This window comes from Ursus americanus, chromosome 24 (genome assembly GCF_024610735.1).
Source record: "Ursus americanus isolate L20-20 chromosome 24, mUrsAme1.1.p, whole genome shotgun sequence".
Classification (NCBI taxonomy): Eukaryota; Metazoa; Chordata; class Mammalia; order Carnivora; family Ursidae; genus Ursus; species Ursus americanus.
In genome coordinates this window covers 2,319,521-2,338,644 of record NC_142150.1, presented here as the reverse complement: position 1 = coordinate 2,338,644, position 19,124 = coordinate 2,319,521, and the positions used below count along the sequence as shown (strand labels likewise).

The 19,124-nt window shown below is 51.3% G+C and overlaps 1 protein-coding gene across 10 annotated transcripts in view; it reads right to left on the bottom strand.

Annotated features, from left to right (window-relative positions):
* MICAL2 (microtubule associated monooxygenase, calponin and LIM domain containing 2) overlaps positions 1-19,124 on the bottom strand; it is a 210,902-nt gene that overhangs the window by 118,812 nt on the left and 72,966 nt on the right. For all 10 annotated transcript variants that reach the window (XM_087855273.1, XM_087855274.1, XM_087855276.1 and 7 more), the window contains exons 4-7: positions 8,642-8,849; positions 5,229-5,345; positions 3,782-3,883; positions 1,273-1,428 (exon numbers count right to left, since the gene is read on the bottom strand). In XM_087855273.1, the coding sequence (XP_087711399.1) occupies positions 1,273-1,428; positions 3,782-3,883; positions 5,229-5,345; positions 8,642-8,849 (583 nt within the window). The remainder of the gene's footprint in view (positions 1-1,272; positions 1,429-3,781; positions 3,884-5,228; positions 5,346-8,641; positions 8,850-19,124) is intronic.

Below are 19,124 nucleotides of genomic sequence, written 5' to 3'. Positions count from 1 at the left end.
AACTGATCAGCAGGAGGACTCGGCGGCAATATGGACAGTGCTTACGATGCCGAATGAGAAAACCAGAATCACAGACAGTAGTGACGCTCTGCTAAGAGCTGGAGCCATGTAAAAAGCGAGGGTGCAGGTGGACAGTTACTGAAAAGCAGTGTATGGAAATGAGAACTATCTCTGTGCTAGGGGACGCTAAGTGTGGATGATTTATTTCTAGCATAAAAATTTTAGGGGCATCTGTGTGGCTCAGTCAGTTAAGCTCTTGGTTTCAGCGCAGGTCATGATCTTAGGGTCCTGGGATCGAGCCCCACGTCAGGCTCCCCGCTCAGTGCAAAGTCTTCCTGAGGATTCTCTCTCCCTCTCCCTCAGCTCATCCCTCCCCTTCTGTTCCTCCCCTGACCCACGCTCTCTCAAAATAAATAAAATCTTTTTAAAATATTTTACTTAACACTGTTGTTACACTGCCTTTCCAAGAGAGATACAGATTTTAGGCTGGAATTTACTTAACTGGCAGAGGGTTTCATCCCTCTTTCTTCTCACTGCGCTTGACTTCTCTCTACCATCTTTCTGACTGACAGGCTAGCTGTTTGTTTATTGACAATCTCCCCCCATAGACTATAAGCTCCAAGACAGGGGTCTTGTTCTGCCCACTGCTCTTTCTCAGGCCGTTGAGCAGCATCTGGCACCGAGTAGGCAGTCAGTAAGTATTCGTTGAGTAAATGAATGAGTATCTTCAAAAGACGCTCAAGGCCCATGGCTAGGGGACAACCGATGCCCTGGGGCGAGTACCTGTTCCCGGGGCATCCCTGGGTGTCCGTTATGGGGAAGGGCAGCAGGCAGACTGAAATAAAGCACCTACACTTCTTCAAAGGCCAACCCCTGGTTACTGGCTCCCTCCTCAGAGGGCTCCCTGAAGCTACCCCAGGCAGAGACCAACGTCCCTGCATCAGGATGGTCTACCCGGGTCTCCATCACTGGACAAGGACCCACTTGGGAAGCAGACCACGTCAACTTCCACTTTGTATCCCACGACACTGAATACCAGCACACAAGGGGCATGTTGAGTAAATGCTGAGTAAATACATCTTTATCCGCTTTCATGTACAACCTCCGGAACTTTCCCTCGAGCGGCTCACTTGTCCTTGAAGGAACCCTGCCCATTTCCATCCTATGGAGAAGTCCCTGCTTCCTCTTTATCAGAATGAGTCTCTCAATCCCAAGAGCTGGGAATGCCCAGCACAGACAATGGTCTGGTTTAGAGAAAGGTGAAGGTCCCACCTGTTTCTTCTTTAAGGTCCTGAAAAAATTTCTGGTTGAAGATGAAAGCCACACCACTGATCTCTTCCACCTTGGCCTCAGCTGTGCTGTTTCTGTTTATGAAGTTGGCGGTGATGGCAATAGCCAACTTCCCACGGAATTCTTTCCTTCTGAATCCTGCATGAGGAAAAAGGGAAAAAGGGAGTCTTTCTTCTGCATTTGGTGTGAAAACTGAGAATGATTACGGAGGAAGCTGTTCTCAGATGCCTCAGAGGCCAGTGAAACCAGAGTTCTGATCTCTGGAGAACAGGGGCAGGTGGAAATGCCAAGGTTCATACCCGAGGAAGAAACACATCACCAGAGGCCTCAGTCAGGGGGACTTTCTCCTTTCCTAAAATCTATAGGATTAATTAGTCTGGTTAGGCTTCTACAAACAAAAGGCCAAAGTGATTTTCCCAGCAGGCTCATCCTGCCGGAGATTTGTCAGGCACTGTTGCCACCTACACCCATGACACGTGCACTGGGAACTTCTGCGATTAAAACTCGGTGGTTAGCATTTTTCAGGGATCCCCCCCTGTGCAAAGTAGGATTCTGAGACTGAATTCCTGTGGGGTGGGGATAGTCTCCCATGATGGGAGCTTAGTCCACACTCAGTAAACATATAATGAGCAGACAAAAGTCTGACTTGCAGTTGATTTAATACAATGATTCCTTGGGGTTCTTCTAGTTGCTGATGGTTTACATTAAAATTGCTTTTTAATGGTGGTGACACAGAGGATCCCAAGCAGGTGGTCACACTTCAGCGGACCATCTTCTGCCAATCCCCTTTCTTTCTAGCATCTGGTTATCCCACAGTCCTGAATCTTCCCTCTGCCCCAGACACTGTTCTGTACTTAGCTGAACTCAAAGTTCTCATCACAAGGGCAGGCTCTCTGGACATGCCTTTGTCTTCAGCCTCCTCTGGGAACTCCCCCTACATTTGCTCACCGCATACTCAAACCTCATGCTGATTCCCAAACTTCTCTGTCAATACTCCCTTTGACTAGAAACCTTGGGTTTTTTCTCAATACCTCCTCTTTAAGTCATTCTTCATTCAACTTTTATTCAAATAGTCAGAAATGGCCATTATTGTCTAGTCTAGTATTTCTTAACTGGGAGTGACCTTGGCCCCCAGGGGGCATCTTGGCAATGTGTGGAGACATTTCTGGTTGCTACAACTTGGGGGGTGCTACTGGTGTCTAGCGGGGAGAGGCTAGGGATGCTGCCAAGCATCCTACTGTGTGCAGGACAAAGAATGATCTGGCCCCAAATGTCAATAGTGCCAATATAGAAAAACCCCACTCTAGTCTACTTATTTGGTGCTAAGCTGCCTAAATAGCTCTCCTTCTTCTCACCTTTCTTTTCCTGTCTACAAAATGCCTATACTCAGGCGAAGTGTGGATTTTGGATTGGCAAATATTCAGACGTACGGTTTCACCCAACCACCAAAAAGGCCCCGTAAATTCCAACAGCACAACAGCCAGGTTAGCAGCTTAAAAAGTCTTTGTCTGATATGGGTTATTGATTGCAGGGGTCAGGCAAGTATAGGGATGGAGATGAAGAAAGAGGCGCAGGAGTGGGGAAAGGGTCCTGATGGCACAGAAGGCCAGCTAGGCGGCCCACACCTCCCGAATCCTCCAGCATCAGCTCTCTTTCCAGGAGTGTGTTCTGTCCTCAGAGGACGTGTCCTCCCCATCAGAAATCCGCAGCCTGCAGCCCTCAAGCAGGGCAAGCTTGAAGAGCAGATCGAGCCACCGATCTGAGCAAGGTCACATGGGACCAGTTTGTCTACAATCTGTGGTCTCGTATTCATACAGTTAGCACCAATTAGTACAACCTCCGGGTCAATTAACCTTTGAGGGACGGGTTAAGGGATTGAAGACATTTCTGGCAGTGGCACTCTTCTCCCAACCTGACCAGATCTTACTACAAGAAAACGTGTTATGCTTTCAACACCAGAACTCAGAGAAGCATGGTTTTGCACCCTGACAGTCTGGGAAAAGTTTTTCTTACTGCCCAGCAGTAAGTGTGCTTAAAAGTTACAGAAGAGATGGGCTCCTCCTGCTGGGGTATTACACGTGACAGAACAAGAAGGCCACTGAGAGTATAACAATGGTTGTCTTACCTAGATGAAGTGGGAAAATGCTTAGTACCACGGATTCGTGGACAGGTGCTCAATAAATGCATGTTGACTTTCAATTTCCATAACACTTTACCTTTATAAAGCATTTTCACATACGAGTCCTTTCCTAGTCCTCATGACAATGCTCTGAGAAGATTCTATTGTCTACATTTTACAGGTTTGGGAAGCCTGACACTCAGAGACCATGAAATGCCCGCCCTCTCAATGCTCAGCCTCAGGCACGGCAGAAGTCTGCCCTTCTCTCAAGGCCCCCGTCCGATTATGGCACCTGCCATCTTGCCCCCATTCTGCAGCCCCCCTTCAACTCCGATGCCCCCCTTCCTCAGCTCCAAGAAGAAGAGTCTTCACCTTCCAGTGTGTTCCTGCGGCCATCAGCACCAATGATGACATCAAACTCAAAGTCCGATAGAGAGTGGTCCGCAGGGAGAAATTCTGCCCGCCAGCCGATTTCTGCAGAACAGAACAATTCTTTGAGTTGGCAGAGAAAGGTGGGAGGTCCCTTCGGTGTTGGCCAGGAAAAAAGAGATAATATCACTAGGTAGAGGCACCCTAGACAGAGCTGCCAGAGGAAAGACCCAGAGTTATCCTAATTCATGCTCTACCTGGAGTCCCTCTGGCTTCAGTATCAGTTCAATCCAGGACAAGGCAAACCAGCAGTGCCAACCCCATGCCTGATTTAACTGGTTTCTCTAAAGGCTGGGAGTCTATCCTCAATGATTCTCAGGCCAGTCTCACTTGAACCCTGTTTGTCTCAGTATATTCTACCGTGTTCTCTTCATATTCCCCTATATTCCTCCTTGCTTTCCCATTACCAACCAGACCCGAAGGACGTGCAGGGTGTCATGAAAACAGTTTAACTTCCCACTTCATTACGCTCAAAATGTTCTGTTGGGCAACACACAGCCTTCGATGAGAATACTTCCAGGTAAAACCTTGCTGGTCACTCAGAATTGGGTCTGAGAAAGGTTAAGGGCACACGTGTCCCTAGAAGTTCAGTAACAGATGCCGTCCTGCTACAAAAGCCACCGAGGGCCTCTCCTACATTCTGAAATATTCTGGGCGGAGGACAGGAGAGGCCAGAGTCGAAACGAGCCCGTGAGGCTCTGAGGTCTCTGACACGGAGCTGCCCAAACCACAGGCCCTGCCCAGGCAGCAGCAGCTTTTGATAAGAAACAAGCTGCAGAAGCATCATGAACACTCTGACCGTGCTGTGTGTGAGATCAGCACCTGCGTGAACGCACTAAAAGGAAAAAGGGAAACATGGCTAAATAATGAGACCTACCCACCACGGGCGAATGTTGTGCTTTGTCAATTTTGCTTCAGTAAGGCTTCAGAACATTACATACCAAATAATATCACAAGCATTTACTTCCTATTTGTTCTAGAAGCTTCACTTTTTTTTTTAACTGGGTTTTCAAAATATCACGTGGGTACAAGTGTAGCCACATGGCCGTGTGTGTTCCCACGCTGCCTGAAGAACATAGGAACGAACTTCATCAAACGACCCAATCTAGGTCTTCTATCCTAATTACCTAGGACTTCGTCTGTCAAAGTACCACCTCCCACTGACAGGGCAACCAAATTATAGGTTTAATGGCTTAAGAAATCCCCCGGGAGGAGAGAGCAAACCTAAAGTGCCAGCATTGGGCAGAAAAGGTAAAACATCCTTCGATGGAATCATGCCCAACATCTGCCGTCAAGAATAACTCCTACGGGAGCATTCTCTGAGGCTACAAAGGCGATCCCCCCTTGGCAACACCTGACTTCTGGACGTAGGAGGAAGGTTATACTGTACTTTGATTCTCTTGATCTTCAGGAGGCTCTAGAACCTTTACAAACTCCACGTTCACATGGATTTCAACTCCCAGCATCAAGGCCACCTTGAATAGGATGAGCTGCAACTGACGAATGCCTGTTAGAAAAGAAGGGGGAAGAGAAGCAGCGTCAGTAGCAGTGCTTGAGTGCCTCTGTATACAGGGTCCTCTATCATCGCTGCTCAGTGATCTCTGGCAAAAGCAACGTAGTGACAATGATCACGACTGAGAACTAATTATGTGCCAACCACTCAGTGTTTTCTCATTCAACCCTTACCGTGACCCTGTGGGGTAATTATTCCCATTTTATGGATGATAAATTGAGACTCAGTGAGGCAAAGTGACTTGGTAAAGGTCATACAGCAGCAAAACTAGAATGTGGACCCAGACCTGTCTTATTTCAAGACTGTGCCTTAGCTTTTAGAAAATGCTGTCATGATGGAGGCTCTCCCTTTCCTGCCTCCTCCCTGAGACGGGCTAGAGGTCTGACAAGGCAAAGACAGAAAGAGGAGTAGACTTAGAGAGTAATGGCCACGAGTAAAGTCAGTGACGAAATGGCTCATGTTGTGGGGGACCGGGCCTAAGCTCTGAGCCATCCAGGGTCAGCGTCAGAAGGAGAATTCTCTCCACAGAGCCGGCCTCATGGTAACTCACCTCGTAGCCACTCCCCTAAACCCCCCAACGAGTGTCACCACCTCGCTTCTCTACCTCGTCCCTGGCCATTCAGCACACATGAGTATGCCTCCAGATATTCTTCTGTAGAGCGAGAGACTTCCTGTGGGTCCCTCTGTACTTCGTGGGCTTTGGTCACTAAACATTTACTGAGCATCTACAATGGGCCAGGTGTTGTGCTGGACACAGAGACACGGACCTCACTCTAGTGGAGGAAACGCAGGTGGACAGACTAGGGCAGGCCACGGTGGCCTGGGGCGGGGCAGGGGAGTGGCAGAACAGGGCCTGAGTCACAGAAGCCAACAGGGTACCAAATCCCACAGACAGATTAGGGAGTATGACGGCTGCAAGAGGCTGGGGCACTTAGGAGTTAGGAGGCTCTGGGGGTGGAAATCTCAGTGAAAATCTCCTTCACGGGGGCTGGCAAAGGAGTCAGATTGCAATGGAAGGAGGCATGAATGGGACACATAGACAAAGTCTACATTCCCTCTTTCTACAGTGCATGCTTTAAAATAGGAAAAAGTAAAGGAAATTAGAGAGGGTGGAGGGGCAGTGAGGTAAGGGGCAGGAAACCAGGAGGCAGCAGCGTGGAGCACAGCAGCCGCTCTGCGTCAGACATGGGGCGAGGGGAGGCACCGGTACTCGGGTACTTGGGCGGAGGCCAGTGCAGGAGGAAGGAGAGGGGCTGGGGCCAGGAGTGCCCGCCAGTGGCTTCTCCTCCCCAGAGCACAGGAGGAAGGCCATCTGCTCAGCAGCAGGAGGCTGTGGCGGAGGTTTGGAGCAGCCCTATGGGAACTGGAGGAGGATGCTGACACAGAACTGTCGGGAACTGCTGAGCCGTGCTGGGGGCTGGGGCCCAGCTGGGGCTGCAGACCAGGGTTGGTCTGAAAGGAAGGCAGTCAGCCGGGGCTAAAAGAATCCAATCCCTCTCCTGCCTGGAAACAGGCCTACGCAGAGGCTTGGCCTCTCCTCATCGTGTCAAGGTTCCTAATCTATCTCGTTCTAGCACACAGTAGATGTTCAATAAATTCTCCCTGACTCCCTTCTCACAGGCAATGGAACCGCTCTTGACAACAAGTGCCCTGAATGTCAGAATTTCAGATCCGGAGTCTTGACAATGTTTCTGCACACTGGGAGTTTTCTGAGAACGAGGGGTTAAATGGGAGCCCCATCAATGGGGCAGAGAGGGGCCCCCAGCCAGCAGGGAAGGCAGCCCAACAGACGGGGGTCCCTCACAAGGTCCCCTGGTGCCCAGCTCGGCCTCTCAGGAGGTCCTGATGGGAAAAAGGTGCTCAATGCTGTAGCTCTGAATTGGGCACCAACATACATTCTTCTGTGGCTGGCTGAGAGTATCCCGAAAGCTGACACTGCAGCCTTCTGGGCAAACCCAAATTTCTTTCCAATGGACTCCTGGAATTTTCTCATCCCAGAGTGGGAATAAAGTCTGGGGCCACTGCTGATAGGTTCCCTGTATCCGTGACTAAATTACACCCTATGTGGCTGACCACCGTCTCCAGTCATTCCTCTGAGCCGCATGCCCTTTCCGGCCAGTTCCCATCCTCATGAGAACATGGCTCTCCCACGGGTTGGGAGACTGCAGCTCTGACATCTGAAGCCGGGGACCCTGGCTGCCTCTTACTCACTGAACACCAATGGATGCAAAGCATTTCTGAGGACCTACTACCTGCCAGGCACAGTGATAAGCACACCACAAACCTGACCTCGCTTGGTCCTCTCGGTGGTCCTGGGAGGCAGGCACTCATCCCACGTACGGAAGACAAAACTCGGCACTTACAGAAGGCAGGGAATTTGACCCAAGTTTCACAGCAAACGGGCAAGACAGATTTGGGCCGCAGATCTGTTTAAGCCCTTGAACTCTCGCCACAGTGTTAACCTTCCTGACTTTTATGGGACACAGTTTTATATACAAAATGGCTAGAGACCTCCTCCCTGCTCAGCACGACAGGGAAGTCTGTACTCCCACAGCCCGTCTGCACAGATCTTGCCTCGAGAGACCCAGGCTCAAGTAACACAGAGCAGAAGGGCCTCGGGGCTCACCTGAGCCTGCTCGGCGTGCAGCGCTGGCCCAGGGCCTTGAAATCCATGTTTTCTACTTCCCCCTCCTTGCCTGGGTGAACCCCTGCCATGATGCCCTCTTTCTTTTTACCACTCAAGGAAACTTGGAACAGGGCCTGTTGATTGTGTCATTCCTCTGTTCTAAAACCTGCCACGTTTTCCCCCAGAACCAGCACCACAATGTCCAAGAGGCCCTCAACACCCTGGCCCATTTCATGGTTTTGCGTGCTTCCCTCGCCGGAACTCCTCCAGCAAGTCTGACGACTCTGTTAACGTGCAGTTTTTTCCTGACAAAATCTCGGTGAGCGCTCTGACAGTGCGGACCGTGTTACCCACCTCCAATTCTGTTTCCCGTATTTCATCCATTCATTTCACAGAAGTGGACTGAGCACCTACCACGTGTCAAGCACTCTTTACGCCTTGGAGACACCGGCGAACAAGGCACGCCGCAGGCCCTGACCTCGTGGTGCTCACAGCACAGTGGGGCACAACGCAGGCCCCGCACAAAATGTCTGCGGGTTGAATGTATGGATCCCCCAGGGGCGTGTAAGCTGGAACATCCCGGAGACCCCTCAATGTGGAGAGGCGTGCCCCACCCAGGGCCAGCCCCATTCCTGAAAGGGGTGCCACCATCGGCTCTACTCACTGATGTGGTCGATGGAGCCGGCGCAGAACTTCCCGTAGAACTTCTTGGCTCCCAGGCCCCGCAGGTCATGGATGGTGAAAGGCCAGAGATGCAGCACATTGTTCCTGGAGAAGGTGTCCCTCTTCTCCACCACCACCACTTTGGCCCCTAGGTAGGCAAGTTCAATGGCAGTGCGCAAACCACACGGTCCTCCCCCAATGATGAGACACTGCAGAGGCAAGAGAGGAGAGAGACATTCAGTGACTTCTAGCATTGTGGACACAAACCCCTAGTCAATCAACCGGCCATGTAATGGTCCACTCAAATCAACCAGCCATGTACGAACCAAGCACCTGCTGGGGCCTGCCATTCATCCACCCATGGTACCTTACCTATGGGCCTAACTAGACACTGTGCCACACCTGGGAGGACGCAGAGGTATGGGGACCTGGGGGAAGGCAGCCGAAGATACACTTGACCCATTCTGAGTCAGACTAACCTGGGCTTAAACCCCAGCTGTGGCATTTGACCTCTTAGCTTCTGCGAATGGGTCTACTACTCTTTCCCCATAGAATTTTCAAAACTAAGACTGCTTTTAAAAAGCTTTTGGTGCATCACTGTGACCTTGGATTAGGAATAGTTTCTTAGGGGCACCTGGGTGGCGCAGTCGTTAAGCGTCTGCTTTCGGCTCAGGGCGTGATTCCGGCGTTCTGGGATCGAGCCCCACGTCAGGCTCCTCTGCTGGGAGCCTGCTTCTTTCTCTCCCACTCCCCCTGCTTGTGTTCCCTCTCTCGCTGGCTGTCTCTATCTCTTCAAATAAATAAAAATAAAATCTTTAAAAAAAAAAAAAAGGACTGGTTTCTTAGATGTGATACCAAAAGCCCAAGCAACAAAAGAAGAAAGAGATAAATTGGACTTCATTCCTAAAACCTTTTGTGCTTCAAAGGCCACCATAAGAAAGTGAAAAGACAGCCCACAGATGGGAGAAAATAGCTGCAAATCATAAATCTGATAAGGGACTAGCATCCAAAATGTGTAAAGAATTTAACAATAAAAAAAGATGACCCAATTAAGGAACAGGCAGATAATCTGAATGGATATTTTTTTCAGAGAAGTTATACAAGTGGCCAATAAGCACATGGAAAGTTGCTCAGCTTCATTAGCCATCAAGGAAACGCGAGTCAAAGCCACAACGAGATACCACTTCATACCCACTAGGATGATTTAATCAAAAAGACAGACAAAAATAAGTGTTGGCAAAGATGTGGAGAAACTGGAACCCACATACATTGCTGGCAGGCATGTGAAATGGTACAGATGCTTTGGAAGTTTGGCGGTTCCTCAAAAAGTTAAACACAGAGTCTCCATATGAGCCGGCAATTGTATTCCTATGCAAAAGCCTGAGAGAAATGAAAACACACGTCCACACAGAGCCGTGTACATGAATGTTCATGGCAGCGTTATTCATTATAGCCAAAAACCAGAAACGACTGCAGTGTCCATTAATTGATGCACACACAAAATGTGGTCTATCCATACGACGGATTGTTCAACTCTAAAGAGGAATGAAGTACTGAGATATAGAGGAACCTTGAAAACGTCCTGCTAAATGAAGGAAACTAGACACAAAGGGACATAGATGACATGATTCCATTTACATAAAATGTCCAGAATCGGCGAATTCATGGAGACAGAAAGTAGATTAGTGGTTGCCAGGGGAGGGGGAGAGGGGAGTGGGGAAGGACTGCTAATTGGCATGCGGTTTCTTTTTATGGTGATATTTTAGAGTTCAGTAGTTGCAGTTGCACAACTTCGTGAATATATTAAAACCATTGAATTATATACTTTAAAAGGGTGAATGATATGGTCTGTGAATTATATCTCCATAAAATACTCGTATGAGAAGAAAAAGCACGTGTTATGGAGTTTGGTACACACTAGTGTAGACAAGTGCTTTCACTCTTGTCACTGCGACCCAGTCCCTGTCTTCTAGGGACACCCCGTCTAGGGGCAAACTCAGACTTGTGGGATAAGAAACCAGAACTCTTTGTGGTTGGTTCCACTGGGGGCCCCAAAGAGGAAATGCTGACCCGGCCTGAGAAGCTGGGAAAGATTTAACAGAGAAGGTGTTTAACAATGATCACCATCATCTCCATCCTCATCCTCACCCTCACCACCATCCTCACCCTCACCACCATCCTCACCATCATCCTCACCCTCACCACCATCCTCATCATCACCACCATCCTCACCACCATCCTCACCACCATCCTCACCATCATCCTCACCCTCACCATCATCACCACCATCCTCACCCTCACCCTCACCACCATCCTCACCATCCTCACCCTCACCATCATCACCACCACCATCCTCATCCTCACCCTCACCACCATCCTCACCATCATCCTCACCCTCACCACCATCCTCATCATCACCACCATCCTCACCATCATCCTCACCATCACCACCATCCTCACCATCCTCACCCTCACCATCATCACCACCACCATCCTCATCCTCACCCTCACCACCATCCTCATCATCACCACCATCCTCACCATCATCCTCACCACCATCCTCACCCTCACCATCATCACCACCACCATCCTCATCCTCACCCTCACCACCATCCTCACCATCATCCTCATCCTCACCATCATCCTCACCATCACCACCATCCTCACCACCATCCTCACCCTCACCATCATCACCACCACCATCCTCATCCTCACCCTCACCACCATCCTCACCATCATCCTCACCCTCACCATCATCACCACCACCGTCCTCATCCTCACCCTCACCACCATCCTCACCATCATCCTCACCCTCACCATCATCACCACCACCGTCCTCATCCTCACCCTCACCACCATCCTCACCATCATCCTCACTCTCACCATCATCACCACCACCATCCTCATCCTCACCACCATCCTCACCATCATCCTCACCCTCACCACCATTCTCACCACCATCCTCACCCTCACCACCATCCTCACCCTCACCACCATCCTCACCATCATCCTCATCCTCACCATCACCCTCACCCTCCCCACCATCCTCACCATCATCCTCACCCTCACCACCATTCTCACCATCATCCTCACCCTCACCATCCTCACCACCATCATCCTCACCCTCACCCTCACCCTCACCACCATCCTCACCACCATCCTCACCCTCACCACCATCCTCATCCTCACCACCATCCTCACCATCATCCTCACCCTCACCACCATCCTCACCCTCCCCACCATCCTCACCATCATCCTCACCCTCACCACCATTCTCACCATCATCCTCACCCTCACCATCCTCACCACCATCATCCTCACCCTCACCCTCACCCTCACCACCATCCTCACCATCATCCTCATCCTCACCATCACCCTCACCCTCACCACCATCCTCACCCTCATCCTCACCCTCACCACCATCCTCACCCTCAGCAGAGCCTGCATCTGTTGAACCCTTACTACATGCCAGACACTCAGTTTACATGAGTCATGTGTTTTAGCTCACAAAACATCAGACAGGAAGAAACTATTGTTATCCTCGTTTCACAGATGGGAAAACTGAGGCACAACACAGCTAGGTAATGGGCCCCTGGTTTCCCAGATCCAGAGGGACAGAACCAGGATGCCAACCCAGGTAATCTCACTCCAGAGCCCATCATGCTGTTATTACTTCTGTCCTACTTCTGCCAGGAATAAAAAGAAGAAAGAACGTTTCAGCAGAGGGGATCACCCATTCCAAGACAAAGAAGTTCAAGGTGGATGGAGAGGAGGATACTTTGGGAGGACGGAAAGGAAGGAGAGGAAAGAGATGAGGGTCAGTCTGGAGCCAGATGCTGAAGGTCCTAAACACCAAGTGAAGGAGTATGGCCTTGGTCCCACGGACACTGGGGCCATGGGGAGCAGAGGGGAAAAAACCAGATTCTATACCAGTCCCATACTAGGTCTCAATGGATCCTGCAATGGTGAGCAAGACAAGGGTCCTTCCCCAAGGAAGCTACGCCTATTAGGAGAGAAGGGACAACATGGAATGACCTAACTGGATGTCCTGGGCAAAGCCCTTCTACTTAAACAAAGTCACCAGTACCATGTAAAGACAGAGGACAACAGCGGTATTCTGGCTGAGAGAGTCAGAGACCCTGTGCCACACCCACCCCACCCCCAGGCAGCCCCTGAAGCACCTTCAAGAGGCCAGAGTCCACCTGGGGCGGAGGGGGTGGGTGTCTAGATCCCTGAGGATACTCCAGTGAGGTGATAGGGAAGACCTGTACCCACACCTCACTGTTCAACATTGCAGAGGCATCTGGGAACTTCCCCTCTGCTCAGGATCAAACCTTATCTTTAAAAAGTGCATTTCCCTTCCCCTAGCAAATATTCCATCATCCAGTTATCACTCCTCTGGGGCCTCTGGGGTCTCCAAGGGAAAGTACAAACAAGCATATCAGAAACTCCCACACCACAATCAGTATGGCTTACTGGCTGGAACCTTCCAGGGAGTTTGTGGAAACCCCATTAGGGGAAATGAAGTCACTGCTGAGATACAGCTCACTCCAGAGATGTCGGGGAGCGGGTATGCAAATCCTTTTGCTTCCCTTCTGGTTGGAGCAGACAGAGGAGAACCACTCCTTATCTCACACCCCAAACAGCCTCTCTGGCTTGACATAGCCAGACCATGACGGGCATTTCAAAGGAAGATTCCAAGCCCTAACACTCTGAGGTTGCCTTTGGGGTTAAGCCTGGATTCACTGCATTTCTTTGCAGTTAGTGCATCTTTTCCTGTTTGCTGAGTCCTATCACTCCAGGGCCAGGGATGGAAGGGGGGTAGGAGGATGTGGGGGGAAGAAGGGCAGGAAGAGAAGGAGGGAGAGCATCCTGCGTCCTTCTGTCCACCAGGCCTGACCCTGCACTGCTCCCAGAGCAAGGCAGGAGCTCCCTTTCCACCCATTGTGGGGCTGCTGGGCAGTGTTCATGCCGACAGTAGCCGGTGAACTGTTCCCCACCCTCCCAGATAACCTGAAACTGGCGAAAGCTCAGTTTTCCCACCACTCTGGGCCCCAGCACATACTTCGGGCCTGAAATTTCAGAGACGCCAGTCACACTGTAATCTCAAGTCAAAGCAAATACCTAATTATACAAAGGGAGAAAATTCGGTGCAGACGTTATCAAGACAGGAGAGAAGGCTTGCTGGCAGGGGCCACGCCAGCTCCTCTCAGAACACACTTGTTATGATTAACATGGGAACTCGGAGTTCTGAGCCGAGGCCGAAAGCTGCAGCTGCCAGGGGCCTGGGCAGAGGACAGGAGAGAAGGCGGCCGCCCCAGCATGCCCACAGGTGATGCGCTGGATGTCTGGCCTGGTGCAAACAGACCACAGGTGCAAGGGGTTGTGATAACACACTTAAAAAAAACTCTCCATATTTCCCTCACCCGTCTGGGCTCTCACTGCTGAGGATTCGTTACCAAGGGAAGAAAACTTTTCATTAAAACTCAGCCCCGAGGCCTTCCTTGAGCCCCAAATTACACTCCGTCCACAGGTTCTGTCCTTAATGCTACCCCAGAACTCAGCTCTGCGTGTTATAATTACCCACATCTGTTTCCCAGGCCGGCGGGAGTGCTCCTCAAAAGCTGTCCCCCGTGTCCTCCGCATTTCTGTATGCTCAGAGCCCAGTACCTGGCCTGACACACAAGAGGCCTCAATAAACAGTTGACAGATGAATGAACTTCTCACACCCTCCCCGCCTACCCAGTTCTGGTTCCCCGTCAGTCACTGGGATGGTCTGCTCATGTCAGCCAGGGTTTATGTCTGCATTTCCCACCCAGGCGGGGGGCAGGGGAGGGGGGAGCTGGGGTCTGCCAAGGCCACCAGCATCACGGAGGTCAGCAGATCAGTGTGCTCGGGCGACATAAATTTATGACCCAGTGGGGAGTGGGGCAGATCCAACACCAGCAGGAAGTCCATTGTATAGATAAGCTTGGCCATGCTCAGGCCTCCGCATTCGTGGAGAGACAAACACCACATGGAAAAATCAGCTTTTGTTTATCGAGGGGTGGGAAGAGGGGACGAGGGGACTAGCCCACGGTCAAAGGCCCTCAGATGGGCAGGCTTGGCCACGCAGGACTCTCGCGCCACCCAGGAGGAGCCCCGCAAGCACTCCCCACTTCTTAATGACACGGCGCAGCTTCCAATCCACAAGTGGGTGGGTGTCCTGGGACTGTGCCAAGAATGCAAAAGGTATTCAGTCCCCAGAGGGAAACCCCAAGCCAGGGGTTAGCAGTCTGGAGACTTGATTTCCGCTCCTCAACTCTGCCTCCAGTTTCCTGGGGAGCTGTGTGTGCAGACGTTTCCGGGGGGCGGGGCGCAGAGAGCCAGCACCTGCAGGCAGTGGGCAGACCAGGGCCTGCCATCCATTAGCTCGTTGCAGAGGAGGATTCCAGTATGTAAACCATATCGCGCTCAGAAGTTTCTAGGTGCCAGGCGCCATCCCAATCACCATGTATCGAGTCCTGCCCACGGCCCTCTGCGGTCAGCGTCATCATCACCTCGGCTTTGTAAATCAAGCTGAGGACCAGAAGAAATTCAGCGCTTGCTCCAGGTGCCCTTGTTATCCCCAGTTGTGAGCGGAGAAACAGGGGCAAAAGAGAGTAAGAAATTTGGCTTGGCCCCATGATGAGGAAGTGGTCAAGTCTGGATACAAATAGAAGCCAAGTGGGTCCCAGGCCTGTGCTCCGAACTGCGCGTCTGACGGGACGGTAAAGCAGAGCTCGGGGTGCCGTCGGCATGAAGCGAGGGGACTTTCACTGCTTCCCGGCACGCCCTGGCCTGCAAAACGGAGCTGGGCTGCAGGCTGTGTGCACGGGGCCGCTGCGCAGAGGGCCTAAGCCGGTGTCTAGGCCAAGCCTCTTGTGCTTGGAGGGAGCCAGAGCTCATGTAAGTCCAGGAAGCTACTTCGGCAGGTGGCCGTGGCTGTGAGGGTCTGGCCACGGGCCGTGCATCCCTCCTCCGGCAGCCTCTGGGGCGCGGGCGGCCCTGGCAGCGAGCGAGCTGAGCCCTGTGAGGTCGTGCACGGTGTCATCTCCCTGGTAGCATGCTGAGCTGCAGGCTGGCTCCCCGGCTCTGGCTCCCGGCATGGCTGGCCACTGGGATAAGCTGCTCATCTGAGCCAGGCAGGAGGGCCCTGACTGCTAGTGGGTTACCAGGAGTGTAAACAGATCACCTTGGAATCACAGGACCGAGAGTCTTCCGATCGTAGGCGCCACCCACATGCTAGTCCGGGGACTTGCGGCAGAGGCCGGGGCTCACATCCCCACCCCACGGGGCAGCACCAAGTGGAGAGACGAAGCCACTGAAGTTTCGAGCCAGGGAGGAGTCTCTGCTGGCTGGATGGGCAGGCAGGGGCTCTTCCTGGGGCTTTCAAGGGCCACTCTGGGTGGGGAGCGAAATCTCCTTGGACTGGACAGGGCCCTGCTCCGCTCCTGACTCTCCTATATCTGGGTCACACCCAGTTATTCCTGAGTAACAATCACCACCACTTATTGACTTCAGAAATTTACAGAAAGGAAAAGGAAAAAGATATCCTGTTCTCCCTGCCTGCTCTCAAAAACACACAAATCCCTCTGAGAAATATTCCATTCCCCCTGTCCTTCCCTTCCAGCTTGAGCCAGTGCTCCAAGGAGCAACTATACCCAGTGGCCACAGGGGCTGAATTTTCGGGGACAGTTTCACTGGCACACCTTCTGCCCCTCAGCCTTGTGAGTGCACTGGTATTGGATCCCTGGTCTGAACTTCTACGTATGACCCTCAGCACTGTGCTTCCTGCCACCTGGTGCTGTGGGTATATCATGGTACCTCCCCACCTGGGTGTGAGTCCCCTGACGTCAGGGCAGGCGTGTCAGCCCCCGCCCAGCACCCCCCACCCAGCAACAGAGCGCAAGATGTCCCTCCGCAGATGACAACGCGCCCAATCAATCAGGCCAGCTCCGGCCCGTCCCACCTTTGTTGGTGCCTGTACTCCCGTACCGGGCAGAGCAATACAAAGTGGTCATGACAGCAGCGGTAGAAATCAGGCCTGCGCTTACCGCCTGCTTACAATGTGCAGGAGCCCTGAGCCCTTTGTAAGAAATGTACCCCGTTCACTCCCACAGAGACCCCGAGTTAGGCATACTCATCATACGTATCGCTGTCTGACGGCTGAGAAAACCGGACTTTTGGAAGCTTACAGGACTTGTCCAGGGTCACAGAACTAGAGTGGGAGCTAACCCGTGACCCCAGAGTCCATGCTTGAAATCACAAGCTTATATATCCACTCGTCCAGGGTTCGTGGGGGCGCTAGGTGGTAGAGGATTGACGTGTCCCCTCCTCCACCATGACACGTAAGGACCACTGGGCAGCCTGTACGATGATGGAGGATGCAAGAGAGGGCTGGTGTTCCCAAGCCTCAGAGACTGGCTGGCTAGGATGAGGGAAAAAGTACACCAGAAACCACGAGAGCTGGATTGTTTGGAGATGACCTGTGATGACTGCAGAAGCTTGTTGGAGGGACAAACTGGAGACCGGTAAGAAAGGCCCCTCTAGGAGGTGGCCCGTGAGTGAAGGCTCAAGGCCAAGGATATGGAGACAGAAGAAATGGCACACTGAGGTCTGGGCCAGAAAGAGGGAGGGGTTTGGAGGGAGTGGGGGGAGGGCCCTGCTTCCACCCTTGTCCCCTCCCCCAAAGGAACAGAAAGATCCTTCTAAAGTCAAATCATTCACTCCCAGCTCACAACCTCTAGTGTCTTCCCACGGCACACAGAGCTCAAAATCAGACCTTATCGTGGCCTTGGGCCCTACATGACCCTCCCCTCCAATTTCTCCTGTTTTCTGCCCCAGCCACACTTCCCTCCCTCTCTGCACTCCAGCCATAATGGCCTAAGTACACACAGGGCCTTTTTCATTTGCTTTGCCCCCTGTCTGGAACATTCTCCACTCCCCAATTATATACATAATATATAAAATAAAACTATGTATTTTCTAATACAAAAAAAGGGGAATCTATTGTAGAAAATATATAGGCTTAGTTTTATTTTCCTTCATATTAACATCCAGCTTTCCAAACAGCATTTTAAATGTTGGTAAATATTTCCAAGTCTACTGATATATTTTTCCATTGTGGGCTGTTTTTTTCTGTTTGTAATCTAGGAGCTTTACAATATTTTCTTTGCAACATTTTCCCCAAAGGTTTTCAAATATACAGAAAAGTTGAAAGAATTTTAATGAATAACCAAGTACCTACCACCTAGATTCTATAATTACATTTTACTCTCCTTACTTTATCACATATTTATTCGTCTGTCCGTCCCTCTACCCATTCATCAACTTAATCTTATTTTTTGGTGCATTCCAACTAAATTGCAGAATCAGTACATTTCCTCCCAAATACTTGAGGATGAATATCTTTGACTGGAGTTCAAGATTTGTACAAATCCTTTTTGTTTTTTTAAGATAACATTTACATATGATGAAATGTGCGTATCTTAAACATATTCTTTTGAGGTGACAAATTGCACTCTATTTTGCTTCTTGGAGTGTGGGTTTCTTCCGTCGATGGTCTTTCTTCCTGGGAGTTTTTGTCCCCTGGGCTCTGGTGCTGGCATTTTGGTGTTTGCAGTTATCAGCCAGAAGTTTCTAGTCAAGGGGCAGGGTCTGGGGCAGAGCAGCTGGCTGTCTTGGCTCCCTTTTCTCCCTCAGGAAAACAGAAGTCCCAGGCCCTTCCAAGACCCCAAAAAAAGGGGTGTGGAGGAATCTCACATTCCTTGAGGAGGAACAGCGGAAGGAGCCTTCTGAGATGGGCTGAGGCCAGATATATTCAAAGCTAAGAAATCTCAGGCCAGTTATGATCCATATGTGGGGAAAAGTAGAGCTAAGATACACAAACAATCGAGCATCCAGAAATAGATCCACTAGTCCGTGTTTATCACTTTTTTTGCCGAGGCTCTGAGAGCCTGTGAGTTCGGTCAGGTGGGGGTCCCCACAGTACGTGACGATAGCCAGCACTCAGCCCCTCATTCGCAGCCACCTGAACCCAGCGTGGCAGTGCCATAGCTGAAGGTAGTGAGAGGCAGAGCCCGGACTCAAACCCAGGAGGTGCGTCGGAGACCGCGCCCTTGGTCACTGGCCATGGAGACTGCTGCAGGTGACGGGGGCAGGAGGCAGCAGACTGGGAATCCACACAGCCCTCCGTTGTGCCAGTGACTTCTAATTATGGGTGACCTCCTCAAAGGCAGAGGCATCTCCGGCTGGCCTTTGTATCCCAAGCAACTAGACTGGCACAGATTCAGCGCTCAGGGATGATGAGAAAAAAAGAGAGGTGAGCCTAGCTGGCAGGCTCTGGGTGGACCAGCGCCCTTTGGGGGCCAAACTGGTGAGGCGGCTGGGAGAGCAGCAGGCGCCAGCAGGATCCAGTAAGAAAACTACAGCAATGGCAGGACAGCCCTTCCGGCCGGAGCCAT